This window comes from Rhopilema esculentum, chromosome 7 (assembly GCF_057945365.1).
Source record: "Rhopilema esculentum isolate cy_ngs chromosome 7, ASM5794536v1, whole genome shotgun sequence".
NCBI classification, from domain to species: domain Eukaryota; kingdom Metazoa; phylum Cnidaria; class Scyphozoa; order Rhizostomeae; family Rhizostomatidae; genus Rhopilema; species Rhopilema esculentum.
Genome location: NC_142821.1, coordinates 11,979,459 through 12,004,491, shown reverse-complemented (window position 1 = coordinate 12,004,491; position 25,033 = coordinate 11,979,459). Strand labels below are relative to the sequence as shown.

At 37.6% G+C, this 25,033-nt stretch overlaps 1 protein-coding gene across 1 annotated transcript; it reads left to right on the top strand.

Moving 5' to 3' along the window:
* Positions 1-11,032: 11,032 nt before the first annotated feature.
* LOC135683399 (uncharacterized) lies at positions 11,033-21,818 on the top strand. The gene is made up of 5 exons (XM_065198642.2): positions 11,033-12,208; positions 14,532-14,729; positions 16,264-16,457; positions 17,917-18,102; positions 19,224-21,818. The coding sequence occupies exons 1-5, from the start codon at positions 11,937-11,939 to the stop codon at positions 19,814-19,816; spliced, it is 1,443 nt and encodes a 480-aa protein (XP_065054714.2). The 5' UTR covers positions 11,033-11,936; the 3' UTR covers positions 19,817-21,818.
* The last annotated feature ends 3,215 nt before the right edge of the window (positions 21,819-25,033 follow it).

Below are 25,033 nucleotides of genomic sequence, written 5' to 3'. Positions count from 1 at the left end.
TTGTTCAGTGTTGTTCCTTGTAATTCAGTTTTGTCCAGTGTTGTTCAGTGTTGTTGAGCTTTGTTCAGTTTTGTTCAGTGTTGAGCTTTGTTCAGTGTTACTCAGCTTTGTTCAGTGTTGTTCCATGTTATTCAGCTTTGTTCAGTGTTATTCAGCTTTGTTCAGTGTTGTTCCATGTTATTCAGCTTTGTTCAGTGTTATTCAGCTTTGTTCAGTATTGTTCAGTGTTGTTCAGTGTTATTCAGCTTTGTTCAGTGTTGTTCCATGTTATTCAGCTTTGTTCAGTGTTATTCAGCTTTGTTCAGTATTGTTCAGTGTTGTTCAGTGTTATTCAGCTTTGTTCAGTATTGTTCAGTGTTGTTCAGTGTTATTCAGCTTTGTTCAGTGTTGTTCCATGTTATTAAGCTTTGTTCAGTGTTATTCAGCTTTGTTCAGTATTGTTCAGTGTTGTTCAGTGTTATTCAGATTTGTTCAGTGTTGTTCCATGTTATTCAGCTTTGTTCAGTGTTGTTGAGCTTTGTTCAGTATTGTTCAGTGTTGTTCCTTGTAATTCAGTTTTGTCCAGTGTTGTTCAGTGTTGTTGAGCTTTGTTCAGTTTTGTTCAGTGTTGAGCTTTGTTCAGTGTTATTCAGCTTTGTTCAGTGTTGTTCCATGTTATTAAGCTTTGTTCAGTGTTATTCAGCTTTGTTCAGTATTGTTCAATGTTGTTCAGTGTTATTCAGCTTTGTTCAGTGTTGTTCCATGTTATTCAGCTTTGTTCAGTGTTGTTGAGCTTTGTTCAGTATTGTTCAGTGTTGTTCCTTGTAATTCAGTTTTGTCCAGTGTTGTTCAGTGTTGTTGAGCTTTGTTCAGTTTTGTTCAGTGTTGAGCTTTGTTCAGTGTTACTCAGCTTTGTTCAGTGTTGTTCCATGTTATTCAGCTTTGTTCAGTGTTATTCAGCTTTGTTCAGTGTTGTTCCATGTTATTCAGCTTTGTTCAGTGTTATTCAGCTTTGTTCAGTATTGTTCAGTGTTGTTCAGTGTTATTCAGCTTTGTTCAGTGTTGTTCCATGTTGTTCAGCTTTGTTCAGTGTTATTCAGCTTTGTTCAGTATTGTTCAGTGTTGTTCAGTGTTATTCAGCTTTGTTCAGTATTGTTCAGTGTTGTTCAGTGTTATTCAGCTTTGTTCAGTGTTGTTCCATGTTATTAAGCTTTGTTCAGTGTTATTCAGCTTTGTTCAGTATTGTTCAGTGTTGTTCAGTGTTATTCAGCTTTGTTCAGTGTTATTCACCTTTGTTCAGTATTGTTCAGTGTTGTTCAGTGTTATTCAGCTTTGTTCATTGTTGTTCCATGTTATTCAGCTTTGTTCAGTGTTATTCAGCTTTGTTCAGTATTGTTCAGTGTTGTTCAGTGTTATTCAGCTTTGTTCAGTATTGTTCAGTGTTGTTCAGTGTTATTCAGCTTTGTTCAGTGTTGTTCCATGTTATTAAGCTTTGTTCAGTGTTATTCAGCTTTGTTCAGTATTGTTCAGTGTTGTTCAGTGTTATTCAGCTTTGTTCAGTGTTGTTCCATGTTATTCAGCTTTGTTCAGTGTTGTTGAGCTTTGTTCAGTATTGTTCAGTGTTGTTCAGTGTTATTCAGCTTTGTTCAGTGTTGTTCCATGTTATTCAGCTTTATTCAGTGTTATTCAGCTTTGTTCAGTATTGTTCAGTGTTGTTCAGTGTTATTCAGCTTTGTTCAGTATTGTTCAGTGTTGTTCAGTGTTATTCTGCTTTGTTCAGTGTTGTTCCATGTTATTAAGCTTTGTTCAGTGTTATTCAGCTTTGTTCAGTATTGTTCAGTGTTGTTCAGTGTTATTCAGCTTTGTTCAGTGTTGTTCCATGTTATTCAGCTTTGTTCAGTGTTGTTGAGCTTTGTTCAGTATTGTTCAGTGTTGTTCCTTGTAATTCAGTTTTGTCCAGTGTTGTTCAGTGTTGTTGAGCTTTGTTCAGTTTTGTTCAGTGTTGAGCTTTGTTCAGTGTTACTCAGCTTTGTTCAGTGTTGTTCCATGTTATTCAGCTTTGTTCAGTGTTATTCAGCTTTGTTCAGTGTTGTTCCATGTTATTCAGCTTTGTTCAGTGTTATTCAGCTTTGTTCAGTATTGTTCAGTATTGTTCAGTGTTGTTCAGTGTTATTCAGCTTTGTTCAGTGTTGTTCCATGTTATTCAGCTTTGTTCAGTGTTATTCAGCTTTGTTCAGTATTGTTCAGTGTTGTTCAGTGTTATTCAGCTTTGTTCAGTATTGTTCAGTGTTGTTCAGTGTTATTCAGCTTTGTTCAGTGTTGTTCCATGTTATTAAGCTTTGTTCAGTGTTATTCAGCTTTGTTCAGTGTTATTCAGCTTTGTTCAGTGTTGTTCCATGCTATTCAGCTTTGTTCAGTGTTATTCAGCTTTGTTCAGTATTGTTCAGTGTTGTTCAGTGTTATTTAGCTTTGTTCAGTGTTGTTCCATGTTATTCAGCTTTGTTCAGTGTTATTCAGCTTTGTTCAGTATTGTTCAGTGTTGTTCAGTGTTATTCAGCTTTGTTCAGTATTGTTCAGTGTTGTTCAGTGTTATTCAGCTTTGTTCAGTGTTGTTCCATGTTATTCAGCTTTGTTCAGTGTTATTCAGCTTTGTTCAGTATTGTTCAGTGTTGTTCAGTGTTATTCAGCTTTTTTCAGTATTGTTCAGTGTTGTTCAGTGTTATTCAGCTTTGTTCAGTGTTGTTCCATGTTTTTCAGCTTTGTTCAGTGTTGTTGAGCTTTGTTCAGTATTGTTCAGTGTTGTTCCTTGTAATTCAGTTTTGTCCAGTGTTGTTCAGTGTTGTTGAGCTTTGTTCAGTTTTGTTCAGTGTTGAGCTTTGTTCAGTGTTACTCAGCTTTGTTCAGTGTTATTCAGCTTTGTTCAGTGCTGTTCAGTGTTGTTCAGTGTTGATCTGTGTTGTTCAGTTTGGTTAAGTTTTGTTCAGTGTTGTTGAGCTTTGTTCAGTATTGTTCAGTGTTGTTCAGTGTTATTCAGCTTTGTTCAGTGTTGTTCCATGTTATTCAGCTTTGTTCAGTGTTATTGAGCTTTGTTCAGTATTGTTCAGTATTGTTCAGTGTTCTTCAGTGTTATTCAGCTTTGTTCAGTGTTGTTCCATGTAATTCAGTTTTGTCCAGTGTTGTTCAGTGTTGTTGAGCTTTGTTCAGTTTTGTTCAGTGTTGAGCTTTGTTCAGTGTTACTCAGCTTTGTTCAGTGTTATTCAGCTTTGTTCAGTGCTGTTCAGTATTGTTCAGTGTTGTTCAGTGTTATTCAGCTTTGTTCAGTGTTGTTCCATGTTATTCAGCTTTGTTCAGTGTTGTTCAGTGTTATTCAGCTTTGTTCAGTGTTGTTCCAAGTTATTCAGCTTTGTTCAGTGTTATTCAGCTTTGTTCAGTATTGTTCAGTGTTGTTCAGTGTTATTCAGCTTTGTTCAGTGTTGTTCCATGTTATTAAGCTTTGTTCAGTGTTATTCAGCTTTGTTCAGTATTGTTCAGTGTTGTTCAGTGTTATTCAGCTTTGTTCAGTGTTGTTCCATGTTATTCAGCTTTGTTCAGTGTTGTTGAGCTTTGTTCAGTATTGTTCAGTGTTGTTCCTTGTAATTCAGTTTTGTCCAGTGTTGTTCAGTGTTGTTGAGCTTTGTTCAGTTTTGTTCAGTGTTGAGCTTTGTTCAGTGTTACTCAGCTTTGTTCAGTGTTATTCAGCTTTGTTCAGTGCTGTTCAGTGTTGTTCAGTGTTGATCTGTGTTGTTCAGTTTTGTTAAGTTTTGTTCAGTGTTGTTGAGCTTTGTTCAGTATTGTTCGGTGTTGTTCAGTGTTATTCAGCTTTGTTCAGTGTTGTTCCATGTTATTCAGCTTTGTTCAGTGTTATTGAGCTTTGTTCAGTATTGTTCAGTATTGTTCAGTGTTCTTCAGTGTTATTCAGCTTTGTTCAGTGTTGTTCCATGTTATTCAGCTTTGTTCAGTGTTGTTGAGCTTTGTTCAGTATTGTTCAGTGTTGTTCCTTGTAATTCAGTTTTGTCCAGTGTTGTTCAGTGTTGTTGAGCTTTGTTCAGTTTTGTTCAGTGTTGAGCTTTGTTCAGTGTTACTCAGCTTTGTTCAGTGTTATTCAGCTTTGTTCAGTGCTGTTCAGTATTGTTCAGTGTTGTTCAGTGTTATTCAGCTTTGTTCAGTGTTGTTCCATGTTATTCAGCTTTGTTCAGTGTTGTTCAGTGTTATTCAGCTTTGTTCAGTGTTGTTCCATGTTATTCAGCTTTGTTCAGTGTTATTCAGCTTTGTTCAGTATTGTTCAGTGTTGTTCAGTGTTATTCAGCTTTGTTCAGTGTTGTTCCATGTTATTAAGCTTTGTTCAGTGTTATTCAGCTTTGTTCAGTATTGTTCAGTGTTGTTCAGTGTTATTCAGCTTTGTTCAGTGTTGTTCCATGTTATTCAGCTTTGTTCAGTGTTGTTGAGCTTTGTTCAGTATTGTTCAGTGTTGTTCCTTGTAATTCAGTTTTGTCCAGTGTTGTTCAGTGTTGTTGAGCTTTGTTCAGTTTTGTTCAGTGTTGAGCTTTGTTCAGTGTTACTCAGCTTTGTTCAGTGTTATTCAGCTTTGTTCAGTGCTGTTCAGTGTTGTTCAGTGTTGATCTGTGTTGTTCAGTTTTGTCAAGTTTTGTTCAGTGTTGTTGAGCTTTGTTCAGTATTGTTCAGTGTTGTTCAGTGTTATTCAGCTTTGTTCAGTGTTGTTCCATGTTATTCAGCTTTGTTCAGTGTTGTTCAGTGTTATTCAGCTTTGTTCAGTATTGTTCAGTGTTGTTCAGTGTTATTCAGCTTTGTTCAGTATTGTTCAGTGTTGTTCAGTGTTATTCAGCTTTGTTCACTGTTGTTCCATGTTATTAAGCTTTGTTCAGTGTTATTCAGCTTTGTTCAGTATTGTTCAGTGTTGTTCAGTGTTATTCAGCTTTGTTCAGTGTTGTTCCATGTTATTAAGCTTTGTTTAGTGTTATTCAGCTTTGTTCAGTATTGTTCAGTGTTGTTCAGTGTTATTCAGCTTTGTTCAGTGTTGTTCCATGTTATTCAGCTTTGTTCAGTGTTGTTGAGCTTTGTTCAGTTTTGTTCAGTTTTGTTCCTTGTAATTCAGTTTTGTCCAGTGTTGTTCAGTGTTGTTGAGCTATGTTCAGTTTTGTTCAGTGTTGAGCTTTGTTCAGTGTTACTCAGCTTTGTTCAGTGTTTTTCAGCTTTGTTCAGTGCTGTTCAGTGTTGATCTGTGTTGTTCAGTTTTGTTCAGTGTTGCTCAGTGTTATTCAGCTTTGTTCAGTATTGTTCAGTGTTGTTCAGTGTTATTCAGCTTTGTTCGGTATTGTTCAGTGTTGTTCAGTGTTATTCAGCTTTGTTCAGTGTTATTGAGCTTTGTTCAGTATTGTTCAGTGTTGTTCCGTGTAATTCAGTTTTGTCCAGTGTTGTTCAGTGTTGTTGAGCTTTGTTCAGTTTTGTTCAGTGTTGAGCTTTGTTCAGTGTTATTCAGCTTTGTTCAGTGTTGTTCATTGTTGTTCAGTGTTGATCTGTGTTGTTCAGTTTTGTTAAGTTTTGTTCAGTGTTGTTCAGTGTTGTTGAGCTTTGTTCAGTGTTGTTCAATGTTGTTCAGTGTTGTTCCGTGTTATTCAGCTTTGTTCAGTGTTGTTGAGCTTTGTTCAGTATTGTTCAGTGTTGTTCCGTGTAATTCAGTTTTGTCCAGTGTTGTTCAGTGTTGTTGAGCTTTGTTCAGTTTTGTTCAGTGTTGAGCTTTGTTCAGTGTTACTCAGCTTTGTTCAGTGTTGTTCCATGTTATTCAGCTTTGTTCAGTGTTATTCAGCTTTGTTCAGTGTTGTTCCATGCTATTCAGCTTTGTTCAGTGTTATTCAGCTTTGTTCAGTATTGTTCAGTGTTGTTCAGTGTTATTTAGCTTTGTTCAGTGTTGTTCCATGTTATTCAGCTTTGTTCAGTGTTATTCAGCTTTGTTCAGTATTGTTCAGTGTTGTTCAGTGTTATTCAGCTTTGTTCAGTATTGTTCAGTGTTGTTCAGTGTTATTCAGCTTTGTTCAGTGTTGTTCCATGTTATTCAGCTTTGTTCAGTGTTATTCAGCTTTGTTCAGTATTGTTCAGTGTTGTTCAGTGTTATTCAGCTTTTTTCAGTATTGTTCAGTGTTGTTCAGTGTTATTCAGCTTTGTTCAGTGTTGTTCCATGTTATTCAGCTTTGTTCAGTGTTGTTGAGCTTTGTTCAGTATTGTTCAGAGTTGTTCCTTGTAATTCAGTTTTGTCCAGTGTTGTTCAGTGTTGTTGAGCTTTGTTCAGTTTTGTTCAGTGTTGAGCTTTGTTCAGTGCTACTCAGCTTTGTTCAGTGTTATTCAGCTTTGTTCAGTGCTGTTCAGTGTTGATCTGTGTTGTTCAGTTTTGTTCAGTGTTGCTCAGTGTTATTCAGCTTTGTTCAGTATTGTTCAGTGTTGTTCAGTGTTATTCAGCTTTGTTCGGTATTGTTCAGTGTTGTTCAGTGTTATTCAGCTTTGTTCAGTGTTATTGAGCTTTGTTCAGTATTGTTCAGTGTTGTTCCGTGTAATTCAGTTTTGTCCAGTGTTGTTCAGTGTTGTTGAGCTTTGTTCAGTTTTGTTCAGTGTTGAGCTTTGTTCAGTGTTATTCAGCTTTGTTCAGTGTTGTTCAGTGTTGTTCAGTGTTGATCTGTGTTGTTCAGTTTTGTTTAGTGTTATTCAGCTTTGTTCAGTGTTTTACTGTGTTGTTCAGTGCTGTTCATTACTGTTCAGTTTTGCTCAGTGTTGTTCAACTTTGTTCAGTGTTATTCAGCTTTGTTCAGTATTGTTCAGTGTTGTTCAGTGTTATTTAGCTTTGTTCAGTGTTGTTCCATGTTATTCAGCTTTGTTCAGTGTTATTCAGCTTTGTTCAGTATTGTTCAGTGTTGTTCAGTGTTATTCAGCTTTGTTCAGTATTGTTCAGTGTTGTTCAGTGTTATTCAGCTTTGTTCAGTGTTGTTCCATGTTATTCAGCTTTGTTCAGTGTTATTCAGCTTTGTTCAGTATTGTTCAGTGTTGTTCAGTGTTATTCAGCTTTTTTCAGTATTGTTCAGTGTTGTTCAGTGTTATTCAGCTTTGTTCAGTGTTGTTCCATGTTATTCAGCTTTGTTCAGTGTTGTTGAGCTTTGTTCAGTATTGTTCAGAGTTGTTCCTTGTAATTCAGTTTTGTCCAGTGTTGTTCAGTGTTGTTGAGCTTTGTTCAGTTTTGTTCAGTGTTGAGCTTTGTTCAGTGCTACTCAGCTTTGTTCAGTGTTATTCAGCTTTGTTCAGTGCTGTTCAGTGTTGATCTGTGTTGTTCAGTTTTGTTCAGTGTTGCTCAGTGTTATTCAGCTTTGTTCAGTATTGTTCAGTGTTGTTCAGTGTTATTCAGCTTTGTTCGGTATTGTTCAGTGTTGTTCAGTGTTATTCAGCTTTGTTCAGTGTTATTGAGCTTTGTTCAGTATTGTTCAGTGTTGTTCCGTGTAATTCAGTTTTGTCCAGTGTTGTTCAGTGTTGTTGAGCTTTGTTCAGTTTTGTTCAGTGTTGAGCTTTGTTCAGTGTTATTCAGCTTTGTTCAGTGTTGTTCAGTGTTGTTCAGTGTTGATCTGTGTTGTTCAGTTTTGTTTAGTGTTATTCAGCTTTGTTCAGTGTTTTACTGTGTTGTTCAGTGCTGTTCATTACTGTTCAGTTTTGCTCAGTGTTGTTCAACTTTGTTCAGTATTTTTCAGTGTTGTTCAACTTTGTTCAGTATTTTTCAGTGTTGTTCAGCTTTGCTAAGCGTTGTTCCATGTTGTTCAGTTTTGTTCAGTGTTGTTCAGCTTTGCTTAGCATTGTTCTGTATTGTTCATCATTGTTCAATATTGTTTCGTGTTGTTCAGTTTTTTTCAGTATTCTTCAGTGTAATTTCGTTTCGTTTTGTTCAGCGTTGTTCAGTATTTATCAGGGTTGCTACATGTTGTTCTGTGCTGTTCAGTTTCGTTTTGCCTTGTTCAGTTGTGTTCAATGCTGTTCCACGTTGTTCATTGTTGTTCAGTGTTTTTCAATGATGTTAAGTCTTGTTTAGCGTTGTTCAGTGTAGAAATGTCAAACCTATTTCAAGGGAATTATTTTCTGAAGAAAACTAAAAAAACCTGCAAAAAAGGATGGCACACTTTCCATATTTTTGAGAGCCCACAGGTGACTGTCTCAACTTCGCAAAGGCCTAGACCTATTACAAACACAATAGATCGAATCAAGCGTCTGAGAGTTTTTAAAATACACTTACAGACAACTTAATCATAACTTCATTTTAGAACTTTTCTCTATAGTCCAATATACAAAGAGCAGACCAGAATATGTTGAGTCCAACTCAATTAACACCGTTGATAGCCTGAACCGTTCATTATTTTCCTTCGTTTTAGCTATTAGTTTTTTTCCTGTAGGTCATCTTTCCTAAAATAGCTTTTCTAACGGTGATGTCATACAAATCTATGTCGGTAATTTTCATTATTATTTGGAATGTTGGCCCTAGTTTTTGCCTAGTTAATACAAAGTGACACGGAAATATTCCCCTTGGGGTTTCAGTGGTCTAAAGAGCAGTCCTTCTCGGTACATCGGCTTTTCTTGTATAAGCTCATACACTTAAGACATTAATTTTTGTTTAAAAGTTGCTTACGGGGGCTCAAGTACGTAAATCTGTGCCACGATTTCAAAGGAATTCATTTTGGTTACCTCGTAAATGTTGGAAATACGCGGGGTCATTCATCATCTAAATAGATTTTTAACGGCTGCTTTTTCCGTGGTGCTTTATCTCATGTCTCTCATTAGGAAGGTAAAAATAAATTAATCCCGTGGGTTGTGAAAGATTAATTTAATGCATCTGAGTTTCCCAATACGTTAAGGATAATTACATTCCATAATAATAATAAATCGAATTTTTATACAGGATAATTAATCAGTGAAATATTGTGCTGTAATTGATAGTCTTGTTCCTAAAATTAAATGAAAAATAGAATCTTACAAAAAATTAAAATCATTTAAAACCTAAAAAATATCATTAAAATCAGTTAAATGTTTATGCCCATTCACAATGTTTTCTAATGCATTTCTGGAAGCAATTCTATATTTAGTGCTCCTAATTTCATGGCACCCTTTTGGCTAGATGCGTCTTCACCACACCTCGCCAAATCCCCTTTGTATCCCTCACAGGGACAGCAGTGCACATACGTAAAGCCAAGGGTGCCGTACTAAAAGTTAGGAAGAGGGGCTGTGCTAAAAAATTAGGAAGAGGGGCAAATTCAAGAGGCCACACCCATGACCACACTGTTACCGCACCCAATAATTGGCATTTGTGTTAAAGACCCTCCGTTGTGTGTAGAGGTCATTCTAACTATCCGATGACAAAAAAGACATTGCTCATTCATCACGAAACTTTAGTATAAAGGGTTGCCAGCACAGAATTGGTCCAACCTAATATGAACACACTTGTCAAGGGGAAGGGGAGGGAACTGAGCTCACCCAAAATCTCTCTGAATTTTCACAAGAGCCCCTCCTCCACAACCCCTCCTTCACGGCCCCTCCTCCACGGCACCACTGCGTAAAGCTCTATCCTTTATGGACAATACTGGTGGTAATATTCAAATGATGTAATGAAATTGTTGCCAGCTGCCGACCAGCTAAAGAGTTGGTTGGTGTTTCAGTTAAAAGTACCTGTTAAGATTGACCTAAAATGCATTGTCGTATAAATATTCATGATATGCATCATATATGCAAACTTGAATTCAAATTTTTTAAAGTATGCTCTAAATCAACACAATTGGTAGATCAGTAAATTATTCATTAGGGTTTTTCCAATATGCTCGGTGTGTAGTGTTGTTTTCTTCGTACACACGTGAAGCCAAGGCAACAAACCATTGATAAAACCAGGCAATTGGCCCCCCCCCCTGTTTTAAACTTTGTTGCACTCAGGGCATTCAAAGATAATTTTGAGATGAATTAACTACACAGATTATGAGCTGGAGTACATTGCACTACAATAAATGAAAGATGGAAATCTTAAGATCAAACTCTTCTTTCAACTTCATAGATTTTCGTTTTGCATATTTCATGCTCTGTACTTTATGTATATTTTAGGTATATTGATGATTGCAGGCTCTCCTAAGCTGAGTTAAAAAGTTTCGCAAGAATACTACTTTCTAAAAGTAACTGCTACTTACTTCAAGTTACCAGAGTTGCAAGTAGTTACTGACCTTCCTCCAAACCAGCAATTTGTGGCTTCAACCCAAAGCATCCTCACACAATACCAAATTACTGAAAATTACCTCATCAGTGTATTGTGCCATATGTGATTACGTCGAGAATTTGACAAAATTTTAATTGTTTTAAATATTAGTTGTGATTTATTTTCATTGATTGAAAAAACAAAAGCAGATATAGAGTCATGTTAAATTTGGTTTTTGTCAAAAAAGTCACTTCACATTTTGCCAAAACCTTCCTTCAACAAGTTTGTAGGTTTGTTGGGCTTATGAATCGCTATAAGCTACTATCGTATAATCCCGTTATAACGTACTTTCGGTATAACCAGTAGAGGTGGGGCCATATAGTTTTCTCTATATTGTATAAAAAATGAAATTTGTTTCCATTTGCATGGATTCTCAATTTCTTTACCTTTCCATATTTTCTATGGTTAAATCACCTTCTAACGTCTACCTGCTACTTGAGTAGAAAAATCTTAAAAATGGAATTCGAAGTAATAAAATTTTGCCAGCATTCATTGAGTCTTCAGTTATCAAGAGGACTATTGAGGTAACACATGAATGCAAATGTCAAAAATTAATATTGGTTCAATCAAAGATTCGATTCTACTTTTTTGCTGCGAAATTTCTCGCTTTGTAAAATAAACCAATCAGAAGAGTATTTGAAGACACCTGACTTCTGTTTTGGTTTCAGATGGCCTACGTCTTTTCGAATTCTTTCCAAAGTGGTTCCTTAAGCCTGATTTACACGAGACGAATCTTTTCGTGCGAAGCGAATTTTTCGCCGCGAATGCGCGAAAAATATGCGCAGAAGTGGAGATTAGAAAATTCGCAGCGAATTCGCAGCGAATTCGCAGCGAATAATTCGCTGCGAAAAAGTAGAAACCATTCCTACTTTTTCGCTGCGAATTTTTTCGCCATGTAAAATAAACCAATCAGAACAGCAATTGAAGACATCTGACACGAACCCAAAGGAAGGGCTAGGCCGAATGGTGCTACGCAATGTAAACATATCTAAATCAAAAGTATGCAAAACGACAGAAAACTACGCAATGGTTCAAACAACAACATGGGTGAAGAATGAGTAACCTATGACTAGGCCTAAACAATGCTGGGAAAATCCCGCACCTATAACATAAACAATGGAATGGGACGTTTCTAGCAACAGGCGTCTTTGGTGCAATAAACGATGAAAGCTCCTCATATGTAGTTGGCGACATTCGAAAGTAATTATTCCTGACAATGTAAGCGTAAGTCACTTACAGAAAGATGAAACTCCACCTTCTGCAGACGTTCTGAATAAATTTTCCGAACCAAGTACCCATTTATTTGCTTTTTTGCTCGCTTTTTTCAATAACAACAATCTTCGAACAGACGCCATTTTCTTTGGCATTATTCGCGGCGAATTCGCAAAAGAAATTCTGCCAGTGGAAATTAAACTTCGAATTCGCAGCGAATTCGCAGGAGAAAAATTCGTGGCGAAAAATTCGCTTCGCGCGAAAAATTCGTCTCGTGTAAATCAGGCTTTAATTGGTTTTTGTCTCCAACAGACCTAGTTACCATGTCAACCATCAAATCCATTACTAAAACGGGGGTCGTATAAAATATCTTCGTCAATGAAACGCAATGGTTGGGACGTGATTTTAAACGCATCAAGTCGCAGCAAGCAAAATGAAATCTAGCATATGTTTTCTGTTGTATTTTTTCGCAACTTCCTTGCAAGATGCCGATGGATATTGCTATGGTTCCACAAAGTATGCAACGACATCCTTGCTAACACTTTCAAGGTTGTATTATTCAAACAACGAGTACTGTACCTTCTACATCCGACCATCGGCCTATTACTCCTCTTCCTCTTACTATTTGGAAATCAAGTGGATATCATTCAACGTGGAAGGGAAGTTGCCAACCTGCGAAGACTATGTAGAAGTTTATCTTACGAGGTATGGGCCTAATACTTTGCAGCTTTGTTGATTTTCTAGATCTTGGCAGACAATTGCAAACATTTCATATCGCTGCAATCTTTGCCTATAACTTCCTTATAAATACAAAACATTCCTTCCCCCTCCTTTCCACAGAGGCACGATGAATGATACTTTGTCAAATTAGTCAATCATTCAGGTTCCTGTGTTGCTGATTAAAGTACCTAGGAATAGTCTTCTGCAAGGCCGCCGAGAGGTTTCGGAGGCCCTGGGGAAATACCGAAACACGACGCCCCCTTGCGAGCGAAATGAGCAGAAATTTTTTGTGACCACACCCTTTATGGCAGCTTAAATTCATTGATTCGCTTAAGATATTGTTACTGTTTTTAGGCAAAATTTTGCTACTTTCAATTGATTCCATTTTACATCGGAACTCATTACTTTATGAGGTCCCCTGCCCTCGAAGTATTGGTCAGTGAAATTCGTTCCCTTAAGGTATTTGGGGGGGGGGGGGGGGGGGGGTGAGCAGTGGGTCAACTAGAGGTCTTAAATGATGACCTCACAAGAATCTGTATAACAACGAAATACCTCTAAAATTTCAACAACAGCTAAATGTGCGGCAACCAAGCAAAAATAACAGCAATCTTTTATCAAGCTTCAAATATTTTGCATTTTAGAGGAATTTTATGTTCTCTGTAAGTCAAAGACAAAAATTATAAAAACGAAACATTTTATGTGTCCAAACATGGAACACTATTATACTGGGACCGTTTTACATGCGTGGATAAAGCGAGTTATAACTAGTGGCAGTATAAAATAATAGAACTAGTGGGATATCACGCTCCACATTAGACGGCGGTGGACTCGATGACTTTTTCGAAGGGCTTGAAAATTACTTTGAATAGACTTTGGTCCGTTAAAATGTGGGAGAAGAGTTTGTGGACTTTAGGATGAGAAAGTATAATGGCCTTTGTTCAATGTTTGGAAAATCGAATATTCCTGTTTTCATCTTATCCCTATCAAGGGGGAGGGGGCGTGTTAAAAAACTAACAGCAAGCCACATGGCCTAGATTTGCCAAGCGCTAGGCAAAACAGCTTGGCCCGTCTTAATATCGAGTTGTCAGGTAGCATTGTTATACCAACAGGTTATATACAGTTTTGTTGTTTTGTTGCTATCAGGTTTATACAAGAACTTCAGGGAGTTTGAGTTGCTACGCACTGAATGGATTTGTATTCAAAATAAAAGCGCTTAGTGAAAAGGCAAAAGAAAAAGGTCAATGCTATGAAAGGAACTGAGAGCCTTAGTGAAAAAGATCCCAAAAAATTAAAAGTAAAATAAAAAGGGATATTTTTGGCATTAACCAGAGAGGCTCAGCTTCCTGAGCCCCGTAGCTCTGCATCATTTGGTAGAGGGAAGACAAATAATCTACAATGCCAAGCCAATGTTGCCAGGGTTGCAGAAAGGGGTGCCACATTAGATTGGGAGGTCCTGGGGCAACTTCTACAAGACAAGAGTCTTTTTGAAACCTAATTGATAGATTTGATAATTGATAGCTACTTCTTAAAACTGTATTTGCAGAGATTATTTTCAATAAATAGTTGTTCTCGTTGAGGAAATCATATCATATGGTTCCCAGTAGTCTATAGGCTGATGTTCCGCTTACTTAAGGAAATGCCAGTTACCAGTTTGTCGACAAAATTGAGCGTGGCCCAAAATAGGTCACTATTTGGGCGTGGCATTTTGACAAAGTTCATTTAGAGAAATCTATTTTGCCAATTACCACCAAAAAGAAAACTATATCAAACTCATTGCGACAGAAAAATTTCAACATAAAATCAAACAATTTTATATTATCAAAACAACACTGAAAGTGGTTTAATGTGACCAGTTGTATTCAATAAGTTTGGTGCAAGGCTGACAGTTGGCTAGGAAGGTACGCTGCCATTACCTTTGCATTTTTGGAATTCACAATCTATAAATTTAACGAGTTAGCTGTTCTCGGGCATCGAAAAATGCCTAAATTTTTACGGGCCTAGGGGTTTGTTGCCTCGGCTACGCCCTTTGTCGGCGCTCTTATAAAATGGACCTTCAATGGAATAACTTGACTTTTGAAAATTGCCCTAATCGGTTGACAAAACCATTAAAAGACATCTACAAGTGATTACAAAGTCATTACATTACAGGTCCCAGTCTCAATTTACAAAGTAGACAAGAAATTTTTATACATATTCTGGCAATAAGGAAGATTTTGGATAATATTGGTGCATTCGGTGCATTCTTTCCTTTACTTGGTGATTTTTGAACATACAAACTTATTTATTTTGTTTATCTGGGAAATTTCAGCTCATACAAAAGCATTGGGAAGTATTGCTCTGATAATATGGTCGACACAAAGCCATTCAACATGTATTCCTATGATGGATACGCAAAGATCGTCTTTAAATCAGACAGCGCAAGAACACGGTCCGGGTTTTCATTGACATACCAGTTAAAAAGCAAATCAGGATCACCGATGGGTGGATACAGCAGCAGTACATGCTAGTAAGTTTGAATTGTATTTTTGTCTTTCTATTGTCTTTCCTAGATTTTCATCACTTCCAGATTTTCATCATCTTTCACAAGCCAATGAGGCAAATGTCGAAAACCTTCTTAATGAAAATGGGTGTATTTGGGTGCCCAAAGGCGTGGCTGGTAGAAAAAAGCATATGAATTTGAGACCAAAGGAATTTTTTGGAGTAGGGGAGGTTGAGGCATGTTGTGACTGGGCAAGCTGCTTGTTATTTGTCATTTTTAAAAAAACAAATGTTAAATATCAATCAAATATCAATGAAATTGACAAATGGCGATCAAATTACCATCTGTTTTCTTGCCAAAAAGAGGCTGCCCCAGTGACAACATGCCTAACCCTCCCCCAGTAAGAAACAAATAATAATGGCCTTTTGGCTATCAAATGACCAAATAATTTGCGTGCTGAATTGATTTTTCATTTCAAATGCCTTCTATATATAACGCGACGATTCACATTACGCGATGATTCACAAAATTAGATATATGTCATAAACGAGAACAAATTATTAAAAAAGTTTCAATTTTTTAGCTTTCTACTTTTGCCTACATAAACGGATAATACTTTTATTTGGAATCAGTCCGTACTTAGCACTGAAAAGTCACAGGGTTTCATTGTTTATGTCATTCCCATTTAAAACCTTTGACCTATTCAATTCTTTAAAGACAATTGACATAAATAAAGTGGTTTAAAGGCAGTCTGTCCCCTATTGTGCTCAACTTATTTTCACGGGAGTGAAATTCACGCACCGTTGAGCTTGATCGATGATTAAACGATTTAAACCAATCAGAGACAACTTTGATTCCAGAGCTTTTGAATCAAATGGTTGTGTTTCCGTTGTAGTGAAGCTGTGGCTAGAAAAATTTGGTTCCCTGTTTGGTTTCTGCGACAGATAAGTCAACAGGGAAAATAAATTCTTCCATTATCATCATTCCATTGTAGTAATTAAATCTTCTTGCCACTTCCGATAGCCTTTTTGCTCGCAGTTTCAAATGTCATCCACTGCCGCAGCTAGGCCAGCCAAAGCGAGCAGCGTAATCCGTTAAGGCAGGATAAGCTATTGTTCACAATAGCCAATCATTGAGGGGACAGACAGCCATCTGTCAATCAATATTAGCCAATCAGTGAGCATGTAAGTTGTATCATGCCAACTGATTAGCCAATTTTAGATCGGCAGATGGCTGAAGCCATTTTAGTATCTATCGGTTGCCTTAGCGCGGTCAGAGATGTCAGCTCTAATATTTCTTAACTTTATACACATTTATCAAAACAACTAAACTTTTTAAGTGTTGAGTATGGAGGTGGAGTAATATAAGCTTATTAGAATAGAATATCGAATTATCTATTATTAAGCTTGCTAAAAAAGAATAAACCTTGGCTAAGCAAGAATTGGCCGGAAGCGAAGTGTGTATGCAACTTTGTGTGAGGCAAGGCAAGACTCCATTCGAGCCAGAAGCACCATGCTCATGTTAATGAGGCTGAGCCTTAATTATGTATCTGTTCCCATAGTTACAGCGATTCCTCTGCAGCAGCAACATTCTACTCTTCTGGTTGGCCCTACAGTTACTACGAGAGCAGCACCCCGTGTTGGAGGCGCTATTACGCCGGTAATAATCCGGTACGCGTTGCTGTGATGGACGTTTCATTATACAGAACATCGTCTGTCTACTGTTACACAACTGATTCCTATTTTGAAGTGAAAGGTACAGTTTTGCAGAACTTTTAAACCTATCTGGATCCATAGGCAAATTTATATGTTTTTAAAGAGGTTTTATAGAGGCCATGCTGAAAACATATTTCATGCTTGAGTATAATGAAGAGCGGACATTCAAGTTTCATAAAGCGAGAGAAAAGCTTTCTTGTTAGAAAGAAAAAGAAATAAAGAAAGGGGCGATACCATTGCTTTAATACTAGAAGAAATGGATAAGGATTTGGGCTTCTAAGAAGATAAGGGTGTTTGAGATCGAAAGTAAATTTCTAAGACTCACCTTTTATGTGATATCTCAGGGCTGTGCTTTTCTTAGAATTGATAACAGGTCTTGCTATTGGTTCTGCCACTGGAGTTTACACTTTCATGAAAAAATTTGGCGGCTATTAGAGGCGATGGGGCAATTGGGGAATGAGAGAATAGGGAAATTGGGGAATATCGAAACCAATAAGCCAATTTACCAGTTCTACACATTGCTCGAAAGGTCTATGCGTAAATATCTAAGAAGAAAATCGAGGCACATCAAAGCATAACAGTTTATTAAGCTAGATTATAAAGAAAATCGAAAACGCCAGCCAAAAAAAATGAAATCTGGCATGCATACATTCCTACCGTCTTCCCAACTCATTAAATCGACAGCGTGGCACATTTTTAACCATTTAAGCTACAACTCATCCATGAAATTCCTGGTTTTCAGTTTAATTCAAATTCATCAAAATTATACATCATTAAAACAATCGTAAGGTGATTCAATTTTCGCACCAACAGACAAATAGGGTTTTGTAGGACATTGTCTTTCTCTCCCTTTTGTTCTTATATTCTCCCTTCCATAGTCTTGCGTTGATTGCTTCTATTACGTACGATCAAGTCACATGGTTTACGATCCGCTTAAGTAAATTGTTGCTATTTATTACTGTATTGAAGATGAATTTAGCTAAAAGTCGAAACGTTTAATTGATTTATATCTATTGATTATGTCAAACTGATTTTGTAAAACCTGGAATGACCCACAGAAAATTCGATTAGTAAGATTGAAATAAAAATTCAAATCAAGAAAGTGCCTCTCTTTGTTGCCGCACTGGCTATCCCCTTTTTTCGCCAACTATTCGAGGCAGCAACTTGAGTGAGTATTTTGGGCCTACTATTCGAGGCAGCAACTTGAGTGAGTAATCGATGTTGATCCGGCACAGTTTTTTCTTAATAATAAGATACCTTAAATTATTGTCCACATTTTTTCAAAAAAATATGTGATACAATTGACTATGTAAGTACTCCGTCAGACAATTTTTGTAGATTTTTCTGTGTAGATTTTGTAAGTATTTCATTTAAAAACTTATTAAGTCATCTTTAATACTACGTTGATGCAAAAGAATTGATAAGGTCTTATTTGCAGTTCCAGCCACCCCTGCCCTAGTTAATTTTCATAAAAGCAATTATTGTATTTCTGTTTTCAGCATCTTCATCGATGTATTCTTCGTCTTCATACATCAGCTTATATGCCACTTCCGTCAGCGGGAAGATCTGCGGGACAAAGTCGCCAACTTTGTATACGGCCAGGAAAAGCTATGTCTACTTGTTATTTAACCGACCACGCAGATATTTCAGCCAGCGAGGAGTCATGGTTGGCTACATGGCGTACCGTAAGTTCATCTATCTCTTTATCAAAATAACGCCAGATTGGTTTTTGGAAAAAGGTACAGAAAATGTATTGCTCCTTCTTACCTTATGCACATCTCTTATGCTATATGACTTTTTAGGCACACTATATCTATGCATACCTTTTTCCAAACACACACAACAACATTCGAAAAGCGCTTTAAAAGCGGGCGCTCAGTCTCGGAACCCTTTAAAGACAAATTTCGTTTCTCATCCTTTATAGCTGGTGTTATGGTGTTTCAGCCCTCCTCTCAGATACATATTGATCTCCTTATACTCCAACTTTGAATTGGGAGAAATGAAGCTGGAAGAAATGGAGAAATGGGCTTTTCACTGTTCGACCCCACTCTTCCATTAAGCCTCTCGTACCTAGGGTATTTTTTTTTTAAATTTTAAAATTATTTATGCACGGTAGCCCCGTCAGTCATGACTGATTTTCAGGGGGCCGTGCAAAAACTTTACAAATTAAAAAATCTACTAAAATTAATAACAAAAAAAGGAAACTAATTACAATCATAAATAATTTATTTACAACTATTTACATTAAATTTACAAAAAACCCTTTATCCTGTTCTTAAAAGAAGATAAAGAGGGAGCTTGCTGGGATAGGAAACGTTTGGGAGAAAGATTGGGGAAAGGTATGGTGAGGGTAGATAGAAGTCTATATATTGGTCTCTAGGCTCCTTCTTGTCCAAACTCTCTTATGACCGCACACCTGCTACATCTATAGCAGTCAAAATTTCCCTTTTCCTTTTCTGAAGCTATGTCGCATTTCTATGTTACCATGATTTACGGGATATCCCAATTGGGAAAACTTTTTACGCTCTATCTAATAAAAAGCAATCAAGACCTCTAGATCTCGAGGTTCTGGGGCAATTCGCCTAGGGTGAACCCTCCTCCTTTCTGTCTGGGAGGATGTATAATAGAATTTTGAGTAGTACGATAGCGACAGGAGAGTTGGTGTGTGACAACAGTTTCTTTAGATACAAACAAAAGGAACATCGAAATCACAACAAATGAGATTGGCTTTAAATTCTGAGATTAACTTGATTTACAAAATATATTCTAATTCAATGATAATTAATATTGATATTTCCTTCGCTAGGCGAATCATCATCTTCGTCGTCCTCCAGCGCAGGAGTCGCTATTGGTGCGGTGGTAGGCAGTATCATCGGGTTTCTTGTTATTGCAGCAATTGTCTATGCCTGTTACCGGGCTGGCCGCTCGAAAAGACCCTCGCCAGTGGCACAGACAAGTCAGCCTCAGGACAATGCAGTTGTTGTCGCTAATACTGCTACTAGCAACGTTGTTTTTCAGCAATCTCAGCCTGCTGTTATTTACCAAGGAGGTGCTTACCCAGCAGCAAGTATGCAACCTATTACCTACCAGATGCCACCGCCTCAATATGCAACTGGTATGAATCCGAGCGCCCAACAGATGCATCCTCCACAGTATGTTACCGGTATTGATCCGAACTTCCCACAGATGCCACCGCCTCAATATGCATCTGGTATGAGCCCAACTGCCCAACAGATGCATCCTCCACAGTATGCAACTGGCATCGATCCAAATGCTCAGGAGATGCCACCGCCTCAGCATGCATCTGGTATGAGCCCAGCTGCCCAACAGATGCATCCTCCTCAGTATGCAACTGGCATCGATCCGAACGCCAAACAGATGCCACAACCACAGCTCTAAAAGAATTCCCTCCAGAACGCCAACTCCAGACTGAAGATGCATACCCTGTTTATTCACTGCAAACAAAACCTATTCACGACTTTAGGGTAAATAACAGCCCACCTACACCTAAGACCTCCTGTGTACATTTTGTCATAGTTATTTATATCCATAGTGAGAACACAAAGCCTTTTAATCATTTGATGAAGTTTTGAGGACTCACTATTTTAGTTATGTAAATCAATGAGAATTTTAGACACTTAAAGGCATTGAGTCATGATAAAATGGATTGGGTATACCCTAAGTGCCAAAATCCGCTGAGTCATGATTTTCATGAATGCCATGCTATTGGTTGACCTGGAACTGGTCACATGAACTCACCTCGTACTGATTGACAAAACAATTTCCATCAATAGCAAGTTGTCAACAACGGATGCAAGTATCGCATGAAACAGCAGCGATCACGCCGAATTCAAATGATCCCCTATAGAGAAGGCCTTTTTACCATGACTCAATGCCTTTAAATACCACGTTTCCTTTAATATGAATTACGAATGCAAGCTAATTGAAGGTGGTTGCTTCATTTTCAATTGTTTTCAAATACCTTGTTTTTGATAATTCGCTCAAACTCAAACCATTGGCAAAATGTCATGGAGCCCAGCTATTCTTTAGTTAACCAGATCATTTTTCCATCTTGGTGTTGGGTTTCCTGCAAACATAGACGTAGGAACCAGGGGGGAAATGGAACACGTGCCTCCCCCACTTTTCAGAAACAGTGTTTAAGCATATATCTACAGCTTGCAAAGATGCCTCTATTTTGATTACAAGTGCCCCCCCCCCCTTCTGAAATGTTCAAAACTGACCTATCATTTTCAGGCATGCATTTGTTGTGTTTGCTTAATTCTATTGTCAAAATGGAATCTCTTACTTTATAAAGTCTTCTAGACCTCGAGACCTTTTGGCAATTTGCCCCCTTGCCCTCTCTCTTGGTGGTCCTGCAGCCCATATGATTAAAAGTAAAAATTTCTAAGAATAGATTTTGGTGACGTCATCAGATAAGAACTCTTTAATGAATTGTGAACAAAACTCAAGCTTTTTTGTAAGTTTTCTTATGTTGTCCCATTCAAGAAATGTTTGTTTTCGGGTGGAAATTTCGGGTGGTCCTTGCATGGAAGTTTTATCCAATTGTTTTTAGAAGCTTTTCACGTGTAAATAGTTTTGCACGAGTAATAGTTACGTTGACCAAGCACGATCAATGTTTTGTCGTCTAGAATGACTGTCAACTTTTTAGATTGAATAAAAATTATAAGTAAATATGTAATGATGGACGCCAATTAACCAGTAATACCAAGAAACAATAAGGAATCCTTAGTAATATTTATCTTGGTGATATTAATTATAGTCACAGCATATTGAAAAAGCCATGCCTTTTTCAATATATTTTTCTGGTTGGTTGTTACAAGAGAAAGGGTAGATTTCCTCATCATAACATCGAGGAAAGGAATAAGAATTCATAATTTACGCTCAAGTTCATTGAATTTTCGAGTGTTCATTAAAAAGTATTAAAAGAATGCATTGTCCTATCCTATGGTGAAAAGCCAGGGCTCTAAAACTTGAAGGAGCAAGTAATGGGAGAAAACTGAAATTATACACTGTCCCTGTAAAGAACGAAAAGTGTTACACCGTACTTATAATAGAAACTGAGTTCAAGTATGCAGAGTTTTACCATCTGATACAGAATAAAGAAAGAATACCGTAGAAAAACACGGAATGATTGATGCTAGATATCTTCTCAAGTCTCCTTTTTATTAGAGACCTTCGTTTGTCCTATTTGGAACAAAGAATAGAAATTTTATGTTTATGTGACAAGATTATTCCAAACTTTGGCTCCACGGTTATTTAATTGTTTTGTTTTTAGTTGTTCTCGGCTGAAGTATTTAATGCTATTTCTAGTTGTTTTATAAAGCAGTTTTCACACTTCCACTTGTTATATGATATTTCAGCATAAATATTGCAGCTCAAATGGGGTTCCATTTCTTGTTATTAATTCTAAATACCAGAGCCTACGCCACGAAGTTCAAGACGGAGGGGCTAAGTTCAATGAGTTGAACTTGAATTTTGTGCTTCAAAACAGGGCCTCTTTGGTATTATCTTTGCTTACCAAAAGTGGGAAGGAGGCATGGCCCTTTGCCCCCCCGGTTGCGTGGACCCTGAATACAACCTCTCACTATATTTGCACTTGCACTTGTGTTATACTCCACCTACCCTGGTCTTTTCAGATTTTAAGAATTAGCTAGGGCTCTAATGACATCAATCATGCAGGTTGTGATACCAGCATGAAACTTCGTGCATTTACCAAGTTTGATGCGCTGAAAAAAGTCTGATCCCCACAAAATCTGCTCCAACTCCAATTTCCATAATTGGGTATTTGGATCCAGCACTCTTTCTGGGCTTAGTATTTGGTGCAGTGTTCATTACATGTGCGTAATTCAGACAATTTTATACTTAGTAAATCACGAAATTAACGAAAGGCAATATTCATATATAGTGCACATTGATGAAAATAAAGACAAATCTACGATATTCAAAGCAGCCAGGGACGGATTTACCGGGGGCTATGGGGGTGCGACACCCCTCTGTAGCTTTGTTTTCTTTGGTAAATTTTGCTTTGATTTGGTAACAATGCGATTTTTGATAGTCAAAAGTAATGAAATGATTCTAAAAGGTGCTTCTTTGAATCTTTTTTATCTTATAGTTAAGAAAAGGCGTTTCAATCCGTACTTGAAAGTAGAGGAACACAGGCTGAGACTTAGTTGCAGGCTCTTGGTAACTTGTGAAAATGTGTCTTTCCTATGAAACAGGTTTCATCTAGATATAATGGGTCCTAATGGGAGGAGTGCGGTGCTCTGCCAGAGCATGTGCCTATGATATAGCCTAGACACCAAGCTTGTCGAAAGTTTTGTTATCTTAAGTCCTTCTAAAAACATTTAATTCCTACTGCACTCCTACCCGGTGCGCTCTTACACCAGGCACTCTTACTTGGTGAATATCGAGCCACTTTCCCTAAATATGGTGTGAATTGTGGATATAATATTCCCTTCTGTTCAAGGGCCAGGCTTTCTTAGTGGGAGTGGTAGGGGGGTTTTTGACTTAATTCTGGGCAGGGGCCTTCCGCGAGCACATCCAAAGTGCTACCTTTGGCTAGACCAACTTCTACAAAAAGGATACCCTTAGCATAGTCTCATATTGAAGGCACCCTTGGCTAGATCAACATCCAAAAAATTCGTGTTAGCAGAAATCCACAAACTGTTGGTTTGCGCTCGGAACTGTCGAAGGTTGATTTGTTTCATTTATAAATTAATTATCAACAAAAGTGTGTTGTTGGAATGAAATGCATACTTTCAAAGGACCGTTTCCTAGACCAATATTGTCAAATATTGTATTCTTGGCTAGACCTTGGCATGACAAAAATTGCAAAAAGTGTAATCTTGGCTAGATCAATATTTCACGTTCGATTGACTTCCAAGAGGTAAACTCCATAGGCCATAGGGCAACTTGCATTCTATTGGTTACTTTAATGTTTACATTTGCATAAGATAACTCGGGTTCTTATTGGTTGGCGGAAACACTGCAGGGGCTAAATTCGGCCTTTGCTCGCGCTAGGACCCCGTTTACACTGTGCCGGATAACATTTATCTGCATAAAGCTTGTTCGGATTGATTTGCGTTTACACTGAGCCGTACAAATTTTGTCCACTTTGCCCTCCCTCTTACACTGTGCCGGATAACTGCAGTCACATGAACTAAATCATGCACAGAACGCCCAAAATGAAGTCTTCCCTGGGCAACAAAATAATAACAAAATATCCGTCAACGTAAAAAGACTTCATTCTCTCTTCAGAATCATCTGCTTCTCTTTTAGACCAAATCCAAAGATATTGTCAATACAAATTAGGCATATATAATTTGTTTTAATAGTTTGTTCATGAAACAAAATGACACTGAACTAGCAACGAAAGTAGGGAAAGCTGACAAGGATGCCAATTTCACGTGGACTGGCAAGATACTGCACTTTTAACGCGAGTATTTATCGACAGCAAGGCAGCCAAGATGGCGAAAGGTCTTGATTGGAAGACAGTGAAAACTAATTGGATGTGATAGCCAATCGCTTTCGAGCAAGATACGATGTGAATAAAATTTATCCGGATAAAAGAGTTTACACTGTACCACATAGCTATCCGAACTAATTTAATTCACCTTCCTAGGTGAACTAATTTTGTTCAGATAGCCGCTCTCAAATTCGTGCGGATAGCATGGGTCTGGTAAACGCGACGCCTATCTGAACTAATTTTGATGGGGATAAAATTTATCCGGCACAGTGTAAACGGGGTCTAAATCTGGAAGTACACGCTGATTGGCTTACAAAACGTTCGAACAGGTCGTAGACTCTTGGGAGAAAAACAAGCCTTTGGTTTCAGAAAATACAGACCAGATAAATACGTAGAATCGCCATGGCACATTGCTTTGCAGGAGCTGAAAGATAGTCAACAGATTACATGATATCGTGCAAGTTGTTAGTATCAAGGGGGGGGGGGGGGCAGATCTAAGACGGAGGTTGCCGAAGAATTTACGAAATATCTATCGATCAAAGAATTTTTTGTCTCCATTTTATGTTTTTATTTGCTCTAAAAATCTTACTTATGCTTCTGCAATGGTTGCTGTAGTATGATCCCGCCCCTGCAAATGCTTTTCTTTGCCATCTATGTATTCAGTCAAAGCCATCGTTACGGGATGTGTGTGTGTGTGTGTGTGTGTGTGTGTGTATGTGTGTGTGTGTGTATATGTGTGTGTGTGTGTTGTATGTATGTGTGTGTAAGGGGGTAGGGTGACATTTCATTGTAAAAACGAGAAGATTTTACCATCTAGGAGTGCTTCGTCAGCAGATTTTCAGATTTGGCAATTTGGATCGCAGTACCCATTACGAAAGTGCAATAAAGGGGCATGGTGAAAGGTCATTAGAGAAGTAAAGAAGCCTTTACCTAATTATAGATTATAAACCATTTTTCCCCTTCCTTTTTTTCAAGTCTCAAAATAGACTTTTCTGACCCCTGACACAAATCTACAATTCTAGCATTCAATTTTTACCGATCGTATCAAATATTCAAGAAGCTAAGGAAGGCAGTGATTTCTTCACAAAGATCTCGAAACTGTTAATTGTCTTGTCTTCCAGGTGCAGGGA